The sequence below is a fragment of the Eretmochelys imbricata genome, chromosome 3 (genome assembly GCF_965152235.1).
Source record: "Eretmochelys imbricata isolate rEreImb1 chromosome 3, rEreImb1.hap1, whole genome shotgun sequence".
In the NCBI taxonomy this organism is placed as follows: Eukaryota; Metazoa; Chordata; order Testudines; family Cheloniidae; genus Eretmochelys; species Eretmochelys imbricata.
In genome coordinates this window covers 172401540-172413851 of record NC_135574.1, presented here as the reverse complement: position 1 = coordinate 172413851, position 12312 = coordinate 172401540, and the positions used below count along the sequence as shown (strand labels likewise).

Genomic DNA, 12312 nt, shown 5'->3' with positions numbered 1-12312 from the left:
TTTCAGTTTACACTTGGTTCACATGTAGAAGATTTTCTTCACAACCATAAAGGCTAGAAGCTCAATTTTTAAAAAATGAAATCTTTGGAGCAAAATTCTGTGGCAAATCCCCTGCATATGCCTATAGTTATAAATAGTTCAGGATTTTGGTATAGTTTTTATGTGCCTACTGAAATTTTCCTGAACCTTTGCGTTTGAAAGTTTGTTTCCATCTAGTGATCATTTTTACTGTGTTTACTCTGTGGCCTGTGACTAAGGCATGTTTTGTTAGCTGGGCACTGGATGAAGCTTTGCTGATGTTTGCCATGTGGTGATTTTACTCTTGTATGGTGTTTTTTTGCTTATTTTCACTAACATTCGTTTTTGCAATTCCTCCCTGTGATTTTGTAGATGCTAGCATGAATCTTTACAGTGAAGCTTTGCTAATGTGTGTTGACTTTTTTTTTTCAGTAGATCATGTGGTAAACATGTTTTACAATTCTGCTGGTTAATTGTTTAAAAGAATTCAGAACTCCTTTTACCTGTCTAATGTATATTCTAATTAGGCTCTTTCCTACTATGAGATTTGAAATACAGTTTTTGCTACAGAGGTGCTAACACAGTTTCCTGGCCAGGGTAGACAGTGTCTGTGTTTATAACATGGTTTAAAAAGCTGTGTTAAAGCTTATGTTTAGTTTGATTTTATTTACTGCCATAACTTGAACTTTGCTGCTTTATTAAGTCTGGTCAGTGGTTGAGCTTTGCTGATCATTGGTATAAACTGTATTTTATTTAATTTGTTGTGTGCTGGAAATCTGTTTTGAATCCCGTTGTTATGTAGGCATATAAGGGTGCATCTACACTGGCAAAAATGGGACCTGGAATTTACCACCAGTGTCCAATGGTGCAGCTTTCAGTTTTACTGGTAATAGCTAAGGCTGCGATTTAGTCACTAAGGTCACGGAAGTCACGGATTCAGTGACTTCCAAAGATCTCTGTGACTTGAGTCAGCTCCCGCAGGGAGCAGCAGGGTCCCCCGCTGCCTGTGGAGGCAGGGAGCTGTGGGGTACCCCCACAGCCCCAGGTGAAGGGAGTCAGCAGTGGCAGGTTGACCCCCTGCAGCTCTCGGCCACCGCGGATGGCAGCAGAGACCCCTGCCACTCCCAGCTGCCCTGCGTGGCAGGGGGGACCCCCACTGCTCATGTCCACCGCAAGCTGCAGGGGTAACCCCTGGAGCTCTCTGTCTCTGCGGGCGGCAGGGGGGACTCCTGGAGTTCCTGGCCACCGTGGACAGCGGGGGGGACCCCTGCAGTTCAGAACTGCCAGCAGAGGGGGACCCTGGAGGTTTGAGCCCCCACAGGTGGTGGGTGCTCCTGAAGCTCCCAGCTTGCCTGCAGCTGCCCAGTTTCCTCATTTTGTCAAGGATATTTTTAGTAAAAGTCAGGGACAGGTCATGGACTTCCGTGAATTTTTCATTGTTGCCTGTGACCTATCTAAAATATCTGTGACAAAATCTTAGCCTTAGTAATAGCATATGGTAGAAACTGTATTTTAGACAGGGTTGAAGTGGGCTTGGGCATTTTACGACCATGTCTTATAACCATGTTGTGAGCTACTACTTTAGGTTACACTCAGGTATTAATAAAAAAATGAACGCTTGTTGGCTAATTAAACATTTTGAGAAGAACAGGTTGTTATAGAACACTAACTATCATTCTTTTTTGCCCCTTTTGCAGAATGACAGGGAGGGAGTTTTTCTCTCGGTTTCCAGCCCTTTATCCTTTCCTTCTCCAACAACTGGAAGTTGCAGCCAGGACTATGGACAGGTAAGAAGATAAGCATGTGGAATTCTACTGAATATAGTGCAATTTAAGGGTGATCACTTTAGATAAGCTATTACCAGCAGGAGAGTGGGGTGGGGGGAGAGAAAACCTTTTGTAGTGGTAAACACCCATTTTTTCATGCTTTGTGTGTATAAAAAGATCTTCTATACTTTCCACAGTGTGCATCCGATGAAGTGAGCTGTAGCTCACGAAAGCTTATGCTCAAATAAATTGGTTAGTCTCTAAGGTGCCACAAGTACTCCTTTTCTTTTTGAAATAAAAATGTTTACCAACCTGAAGATTCTGCATGTTCAGACGTGTTCCTTTTATCATCTTCAAGCAGCTTCTTCCTGAGAAGGAACACTTCTCATGATGTTGTTTCATTCGGGCAACCAGGCCTTGCATTTCTTTGTTGCACTGTTTGCATTTTGCACTCATGCCTGTCTTAACCACAGGTAGAGGAACTTCATTAAAATATTCACGAACTAGGTCTCTTTTACAGCCTGCTGCCATTATAGGTTTTCAGTTCTAGTGAGAGAATGGTATGGTAGATCTCAGATCAATGAAGGCTACACTCAGAAAGACCTCAAGACTTCTGGAATGTGCTGCTCAAACAGTTTCACTTTTGTTTCTACTGCCTGTCCCTCCCTTCTCACATTTATCTTCAGACTTCTTCTCCTTTTCCAGATCTATTTTGCCCCCAACAATCTTCTATTAATCGAACGTTTTGAAACTTTGCACTTTTAGAGAGAGGTAAGGGATTGACTCTGTGTACACAAATTTGCAGAGGGACAATAGGGTTGAGGTCTGTTATTTCTCACCTCTGTATACTATTTATTTATTTAAAAACATTTTTGTTGTTAACAAGCATGTTATCTCTTGAGACACAAATCCCCAGTTTGAGAACTGCAAAACTAAGCATCTCTGATGGTATCTTCTGGACTGAGCACTGCGTCCCATTGGTTAGATAGAAAGATTAACCTAAATAATCTATACAGAAGCCCCTGGAACCCTATAAGATTGTGTCCCTAATCCATGAACTATTGGAACTCATTTACAAAACTTTTCTTAAACATTACATGAATATATTGTCTCATACTATAGAATTAGAATTTATAATCCCTATTCCATGATGAGATATCTTTGAGCTATAATGTATCTTAATTAAAACTATCTTTAGATCAGATTTTTTTTTTTGATGAAAATGCTTTTTGAGGAAACAATTTATCTAAAAAAAATCCAATTTTTTTTTTTAAATCATTGATTTTTATCCACCCTGGATGAGGGGAATTGAGTTAGAGGTACTGTTCTTTAGATGTATTGTTAGTAAGACTTGGTCCCTTTCTCTCCCTCAGTGGCTGTTCAAGGGGCAGTGTTGTAAAAGAATCGTGTGTTAGAAGGGGAAAAGTTTAGAGGGATAATCAGGCAGGGCTAGAAGCAGATGGGGCCAGTTCAGGAGAAGGTCATTGCGTTATTCCTGACTGCAAGAATGAGGGATGGTATTTATATCCCATGCATGCCTGTAGATGCCCTCTTTACTAGGATTGGCTGGCTGCACTTACACGTCCACCTATGAACCTGGCAAAAGGACTGAGGGAACGAAGCTGTTTTCCAAAACGACAGATGGGTCTCACCACATGTTAAAGGATTCTTGGGCAACCCTTCATTCCCTAGGGATATACATGCCAGCCTACAAGAGAAATTACAGCCCTCAGCCGCTGTTTAATTCCCTGTCATCGCAGTACATGCTTCAGTACTTGTCACAGAGATCTTAAGGGCCACAGAGAAAGAAATCAAGGTTCCCCAAGCAAAAGCAATTGGAACCACAACCGACTTTGTCTCAGCCTTCAACCTTGAAGTGGTAGTTTTGATTGGTTGGTTGAGGCGCCTGTAGAACACTCTCTTTGCCACCTTGTGCTGGGAAACCCCATTCCTCCTTTCAGAGACGGTCTTACCCCATTATGCAGCACCTGGGAACCTATAACCTCTGACAAGTGGGTGTTGGAAATCATCCAGAACGGATATGCCATCCATTTCTCCTCTCTTCCCCCTCCCAAACACCCATCCCCATCCCTCTTCAGGGACCCTTCTCACAAGAGTCTGCTATGTCAAGAGGCAAACCATCTCCTCAGTGTAGGAGCTATAGAAAATGTGCTCGTACATCTCAGAGGCAAAGGATTCTACTCTCATTACTTCCAGATATAAAAGAAAAAGGAAGGTTGTAGACCCATACTGGATCTCAGAGCACTCAACAGATATGTCAAAGCGTAGAAATTCAAGATGGTCACCCTATCAGTTATCATCCCAGCATTGGAAGAAGGAGATTGGTTCTCGGCCCTCAACCTTCAAGACTCATACTTCCACATTTCTATCATAGTCAGTCACAGGTGTGCACTCAAAGTTATGCTGGGCCAAGACCAGTACAGATTACTCCCTTTGGGCCTCTCATCGGCCCTGGGGGTGTTTGGCCAAGGTTCTCTCAGTAGTAGCTGCCCACTTACGTTCTCAGAGCATAATGTTTTATCCCTACCTGGATGATTGCCTTCTCAGTGCATGGTCCTGCACAGAGGCCCAATGAGTCACTCAGACCACGTAGGACCTGTTTCTGAATATGGGCCTACAGATCAAAGAACAAAAATTGACCTTAACACCGGTTCAAAGGCTAGAATTGATAGGAGCCGACCTCAACTCCATTCAGGCAAGGGCACTCCTTCCACATCATAGATTTCCCAGTCTCTCCTTGTTGATAGAGACAGTACAATCCAGCCCCCAAATCTTGGCCAGATATTGCCTTCAGCTTCTGGGGCACATGGCCGTGGGCACATCAGTAATTGCTCAGGCTACTACACATGAGATGCCTCCAAGCATGATTTGGTTCAGTTTACAGGATGAACAGAGACAACACAGGCAAGCTTCTATCGACGCCCACCAGGGTCAAGCAATCCTTAGACTGGTGGAAGGACCCAGTAAACGTCTGTACAGGAATCCCGTTTGCTTAGTCTTCCTCATCCCATCTCCTGACCACCAGTGCATCACTCATAGGCTGGGGAGTGCATCTCAATGGTGGCACAATACAGGACAAATGATCTCTAGCAGCGCTGTGCCTTCACATCAACCTGTTTGAGCGCAGAGTGGTCAGAAATGCATGAGCTCACTTCCTCCCGCTGATCAAGGACATGCAAAGAAAGTTCATGACTAAGGCTGCGATTTGGACCTCTGTTACTTCAGCCAGCGCCTGCTGGGAGCTACAGGGTCCCCTGCTGCCTGTGGAGGCCGGGAGCTGTGGGGTACCCCTGTGGCCCCAGGAGGCAGGAACAGCAGGCGGACTCCCCGCAGCTTCCAGCCACCGCGGGCTGCATGGGGGACCGCCACCGCTGTGAGTGGCAGGTGGACCCCCACAGTTCCCATCCACTGTGGGCGGCGGGGGGACCCCCAGAGCTCCCGGCTGGTGCAGGTGGCAGGGGGGACCCCTGCAGCTCGGAGCTGCCAATGGAAGGGGACCCTGGAGCTTTGAGCCCCCATGGGTGGTGGGAGCCCCCAGCTGCAGCTGCCCAGGCTCCTTATTTGGTCATGAATATTTTTGGTAAAAGTCAGGGACAGGTCACAGGCTTCTGTGAATTTTTCATTATTGCCTGTGACCTGTCCATGATTTTTATTTAAAAATATCCCTGACAAAATCTTAGCCTTAGTCATGATGTACAGGCTAGCTAACCAACAGGGAGGTGCTAGAGAAGGAGCTGAGGAAGAAATGCCCACGCACGCTGGCTAGCCTGATAGCAGGTAGGGAGCTGCATGTCCATGGGTGGAACGAACTGCTATTGAAATTCTCTGATCAGCAGCACAGGGGAGCACGCACACTTACAGTGAAGCACCAATAGGGTGCATCTAAAAGAACCATCATTACTACACCCGGTGAGTAAGTCTTCCTATCAAAGCACAGCTCCAGTGAACTTCAGTTGCAGCCATGAGTTCAGCAATTCTGCAGATGTGGCTACGGGTGTCTCATGTTGGGCACCCAAAAATGAGGAAAACACAGTTTGTGTCCAACTGTGAATATTTTGGTTTAGGTGGTTTGCCCAACATCACTTGGGAACTCTGGCACACATAGGGATAGAATCCAGTTATCCAGGGCAGCATTTAGCTGTCTTGATTATGAGAACATACCTTGTCTTGTTCACTACACACCTTCCAGCCTCTTCAACAGATGGGGCAGGGTTCTGACAGACAACAGTGCTCTTCATTACATGACCCTCATTCATCCCCTAGAGCAGGTTCCAGCCTGTGCAGAGAGAGGCATTGGTCCTCAGGAAAAAATAGAATGTGATCATATAATTAAAGACTGTAATATTAGGCTTGGAAGGATTATTTTTACTGGTAAATGTCGGTAAACGTCAGTTTCACTGTAAACACACAAAGTGATGAAAAAAATTTCCATTGATAGTGATCAAAATGTACAGTCAGAACAGTTCTGCTTGAGAACTTACTAGATTTTGATTTGAGGATATTTAGTTTGTATATTTTGACACACGATGTTGATGATATGTGTTTTAGTGAGGAGAAAGGTTTAACTTTTTGAATCTCAATGTCTATTGTCATGACACACAACTGAAAATTTAAATAGATAAAAAGAGGAACAAAATGCTTTAAAAAAACAAAACAAAACACTTGAATTCTTCCAAGCCTAATCCTAGTGCATATGCAGACAAATTAAGTTTGCATGTACAACTTTAGTTCTGGCATTTCCTAACTTTTAATTATTTGAATTTGGAACATTTAATAATGCTTTTTAATGTGTTTTTGCATGTAATTTTCTAATTAAAAAAACCTGAAGAAACAGAATTTCTGTTATGTGGAACAATATTGACCTCAGCTTGGATCATGAGCTAGATTTGGACCTTTAGATCTGTACACAGACCTCGACCATTTGAACTAACAGAGTAACTTGTAGTATTTGTAGGCTATTATCATTTATGAAGACCAGCCACTAGAAGTAAGTCTGACACATACTTTGCCAGTGGGTTTAACAGCTATTTGCTGACAGCAGAAAAATGTAGAGACTCGGTACTCCTAGGTTCAGTTCCATGTTCTGGAGAGGAATGTGTTCCACTCCGGTGGCCTTGGTCTTGCTCTCCACCCCCTGGAGCCTATTGCCTCAGCTCCTGCTTTCCTCCCCCTCTGCTCTTAGATACACACCTTCCTCCATCTGCCATGCTTCCAACGCCCACAAATCTGGTTTTTAAATTTGTAAATCCTTAAATGTATTGAAATAAACTATGCCAAAACGAGCACATTACATCATTATAACGGAATCTGTACTAGTTGATTGCACCAATTTAGTTGTATCAGTTTCTACATCAGTATGATTAAATTGGTATAAAAACTGATTACACCTGCCTTAAAGCTTTCCACTAAACAATCTAACTGGTCTTTTGCATGTAATAGCTTGGTATGTTAGTTGTTTTGCCTGTCAGATTTAATATCAAAATATGCTTTATAGTTGTCTTTAGTTTTTAACTTGGGCTATATAGACACCAGCATGGGTAACTTAATCCATTCCAAAGTAAAATCTGCATGACAGCACATGCTAGTTTTCCTGCCTATCTGAAGATAGGTTTATTTTGTTCTCATGCTTTCATATTGTATTGATCGAACTTTCTCAATTTCCCAGTTCATTGGGAACTGTTACCTGTTCAGTTTCTTAAGTCATGTTAGACCAGGGGTGGCCAACCAGAGCCTGAGAAGGAGCCAGAATTTACCAGTGTACATTGCCAAAGAGCCACAGTAATATGTCGGCAGCCCCCATCAGCTCCCCTGCCACCCCCAGCACCTCCTGGCCGCCGGCAGCCCTGCCAATCAGCAGCACCTCCTCCTCCCTCCCCATGCCTCCTGCCAGCTGTTTCGCAGTTTACAGGAGGCTCTGGGATGAGGGGGGTGGAGCAAGTGTGCAGCAGGCTTTGGGAAGGGGTGGAGGCCTTTAGGTAAGGGGTGGAGTGGAGGCGGGGCCTGGGGTTGAGCAGTGGAAAGTTGGCACCTGTAGCTCCAGACCCGGAGTCAGCACCTATGCAAGGAGCTGCATATTAACTTCTGAAGAGCCGCATGCGGCTCCGGAGCCACAGGTTGGCCACCCCTGTGTTAGACAATAATGTAATGTAATGCACCAGCTCTTTTGCCAACCTCTTCTGTTTCTTTCTTGGACTTCATCTTATTTTCCTAGAGTTGGTATATATAGAAAGGGATTTGATTGATTCACTGAGTTATCTGGGTGTCTCATGCATGCATTTGAAATGAAATAACTCCTATCATGTCTAGGGCCCTATATTTAAAGTTTTTGTTTGTTTGTTTTTAAGAGGAATAGTAGAAGGATGTGTAATTTACTTAAATTTCTACTTTGCAACATTTACTGATATACCAGGGGCAATTATTGGTGTTAGCAGACATGTTTAAAGATAATGTCTTTAACCAGATACCTCTTTTCATTTTTCATTTAGTGAAACTGGTGAGTTGAAGCTCCATCCAAGTTTGTTTCTTTTGCTTTTGATCCTGGGCAAGCTGTATCCTTCTCCAATGGATGGCACTTATTCAGCTCTCAGCATGGCACCTTTTGTTCCTTTTATTATGAGGTGAGGTACATATTTCAAAAGAATTTTGTATGTTTACTAGAAAACATTCTCTGATTTTTTTTCATGTGAAAAGAATCATGGGTTTTTTATAGACTTTTCAGCATAATTCAAAATGCTTTGTAAATGTGTGAGTTACCAGTTAGTTGAAATAACTCATGAAAAAAACTGTTACTTTAATAGTTTGCAGTGTTGTTATAGCCATGTTTTGTCCCAGGATATTAGAGAGACAAGGTGTATGAGGCAATATCTTTTATTGGACTAACTTCTGTTGGTGAAAGAGACAAGCTTGTGAGCTACACAGCTGAAGAAGAGCTCTGTGTAGCTCACAAGCTTGTCTTTCACCAACAGAAGTTGGTCCAATAAAAGCTATTCTCTCACACACCTGATCTTTGTTACTCTAATACTATATTAGATCAAAGTTGTTGATTACATATTAATACCTATTTTATTTTCATTGGGTTAAGAAAAAGATTAGGGTAAACAAATCTCATGCCAGTCACTGCAGGGATCAGAGACACTTTTCCCTCATGTACAGCATTGACAATTAATTGGTGAGCTGCATTGTGGGGTTTTTTAACTTTCATCTGAAGCATGATGTATGGTATGGTCACTACCAGAAACTGTACGCTAGAATTGATGGATGAACTTGATTGACTATGTTGTGATCGGGAGGGTAAATCTTATGCTGCTGAACTTTAAGAAGAATGTTTTCAACTCTTGCGGAATGGATTTAGATGTTCATTTCCCATAAAAAATGATGGGAGTTGTATATTTAATCCACTGTGCATGGTGTGGGAAATGTAATGCTAAAAAAATTAATTGCTTCCATGTGGAGAGAGAATTATGGTTTTCAAATAATTTTTTTGCTCTTGGGTAATATGGTGAAAGAAAACAGGATTGGAGGTTGGGAAAGAAATGGGAATAGTTCTTAAGTGCAGAGGAGGGCTTAAATGCCCTGCCAGCTGTGGTAAGATAGATTTTACAGTCCAAAATATTACTCCTTAAGATTGGAAAGTTCATTATTAAATCTATTCGAGCAGTAAAAGAAGCTAAACCTGTTTCTGCCCCAAGTCTTGTGATCATTATTTAAGCTGCTATTTATAGTGGAAAACAATAGTAGCTCTACCTGTTTGTCTCTCAGCAGATATGACATTAAAGCATAGTGTCTTGTATCCCACAGCGTTGCTCAGTGCTTGTAGGAATAAATTCAATTTACCATATACTGTTTCCAAAAACAAGAACTGAAATAACAGAAGTTTATCTAAAATATTTCTACCATTCCTGAATCTCAAACATTTATCTTTTGATCCATCTAGAGGTGCATTTATTAGTTAGGTCATTTAAGCTATATTCTGCCTTCATACTAGGGAGACCAGATGTCCCTTTTTTAAAGGGACAGTCCCGTTTTTTAGGACTTTTTCTTATATAGGTGCCTATTATCCCCCCACCCCCGTCCTTTTCTTTTCACAGTTGCTATCTGGTCACCCTACTTCATACCATATGCTACTTCACTGGAGTTTTATATGTTGTCTAGAGTAGAAAACAGAGCCTGTCAAACATTCATTTATGCTATTTTTTCAGCTTACTTATTCTGTTTTTCATGTTCAGTCTGCATTCTGATTGGATACTCTTAGCAAGAAACACATGTAAGCAACATAAAGCTTCAGCATTGCTGTCCTCCTTAACAACTGCTGTGAACATTTTTTTGGACCTGTCAGCATTATGACTTTTCACAGGGATGTTATGGAACAAATAAAATATATTTGAAGAGAAAACTCAAGACATTAAGAGATCTGTATCACCAGGGACTTGCCTTCCCTTAACTCCTATTGACTGCAAGGATGTCTGTAATACCAGTAGTGAAGAGGGCAAAGATATTTGGTTTTAAGATTTTCTTTCTGTTGAACATGGGCAATAAATTAGTTACATTTTTAACAAATTGGTCTAAGGCTAGAGAAAACTTGTTACATCTTTCAGAAAGCAAGTTTCGTCAGACTTTGAGAGGTAAATTTCCTGTCTGATACTTAGCAAAGTGCTGACTTTTTACAGCCGTCTGGAGCTATAGTGAAAACACTGCAGCCTTTTTTAACAGTCACTTTGTGTTCAACCTTAAATTCTTGATTGCGTATCATTATATAATTTGTTGTTTTTTTAAAATGTTCATAAACACTTCTGTGGATAATTAGTTCCTTTCAACCTCTGTGTGCATTATCTGTGATTTACAGAGGTGAATCCCCATGGGAAGGATACTTTAATTTCTTCCTTTACATTTTCCCCTTGCACAAGGGCAAATGAGCCAAAGTAAAAGTACCTCTTTCCTGAACATTTCTGATTCCTATTAAGATTGCAGGTGCCAGTGCAGATTGTTGTGAAGTAATTCTAAGTGAGGATCAAAGAGAAAGTATAGTATCAAAGGATGTTAATCAACAGTATACTAAAACAGCATACGTTAGTCATCCTTTGAATCTCCCAGTGTAGATATATTCATCTATATATATATGAATGTGTGTGTATATAATTACTTTGCAATCCAATATAATTATAAAATATAATTGCTATATTTTACACATCGTATAGTTTTATATGATTTCAAGTACTGTAGAGCTCTCACATCATATTTTATAGAGGATAGATACTATATATGCCACAAGAGAAAGAGGGAATGAATGAACAGTATAACGTAGCTGACCTTTATCCCTACACACAATAAAGTGGAATTCATTTATTGATCTAAGAGAATGAACTGAGTACTTGGTGTGTTTGCAAGCAAACAGGCAGCTCCCTTAGCAATACTGTACTTGCTTGGAAGATTTCTAATTAGGCTTTTGAACAGTTTCAGTTAGCTAAAGTGGAATTTTCCATCTAGTGGGAGTAGAGTTAAGGTCGCTCTGACCGTGCTGAAGTGAATTGCGCAATAGGAATAGGATTAAATGCTGCAAGGACAAATCTCGGTCTCCCTTTAATACATATACTTTCCACGCCCTGCTAACCTAGGACATTTGATTGCCTATCTACAGTTCTATTAAAAGTACTTGTTTTTTTTCCTCCAGATGTTTTATTTGGAAGAGAACACATTGATTCACAACTTATCATCTCACTTTTTAAGATTTTTGAAAGAAGTTGTTTTAGAGCTAGATATGTCTAACATACTGATTACTTTTTAGCATGATGGAATGTACAGAATGTTTTTGATTAACGAGGGAGGTAATCTGGAGGTGACATTTTAACTATAAAATGAAAACACTTCAAAAAAAAAATTCTTAGCTGTTAAAGTGATCCAAATTTGAATGATGCTTGTATCCATGCCCTCCTCAATGGAACATTATTCATGAAGTGCTTAGTGCCGAATATTCTTGGCTGAATTCTCGATGGGTATAAATCAGTGTTCCTCCATTGACTTTGGAGTGGTGGTGAGAATCTAGCCCTCTACTCTTAAGGGCAGGTTTCAAAGCAGAGTCATGAGTAATAAAAATAATTAAAGTAAATGCATTCTGTGGAGAAAGTTTAATTAATAATACAGAAATCTTGCTAAGAATTTAATATTTTTAAAATGTTGGCATTATTACATCATGTGAAATCTGGTGATTGGATCTTTCTATCAAAGTGCATATTCTAACAGTTTGAAGTGTTGGAAAACCCCATAAAAGAAAATCACATGTGCCATTTTATTTTTGAAAGTGTGGTTTAATTCAGAGAACAGCTAGTCCTTGTTTCTGCTTTACCTTTGTCCAAGTATTGCTCTACTACATTTTGATTTTGAACATAAGGTATAGTAAGCTTGGAGAGAGTGTAGAGGAAGAGGGTGCCTGACTCAAGTACAGAGGAGAGGAATGCTGCTCTGGGGATGGGGAGAAGTAGTGGTTTGCAACAAAGAGTCGGGGTGTGTGGGA

General features: G+C 41.1%; 1 protein-coding gene across 1 annotated transcript in view; it reads left to right on the top strand.

The window, feature by feature from the left end:
• Nucleotides 1–12312, top strand: part of THADA (THADA armadillo repeat containing) — a 303171-nt gene that overhangs the window by 108338 nt on the left and 182521 nt on the right. Inside the window, exons 27-28 of the mRNA XM_077813846.1 lie at nt 1716–1805; nt 8291–8422. Of these exons, the coding sequence (XP_077669972.1) occupies nt 1716–1805; nt 8291–8422 (222 nt within the window). The remainder of the gene's footprint in view (nt 1–1715; nt 1806–8290; nt 8423–12312) is intronic.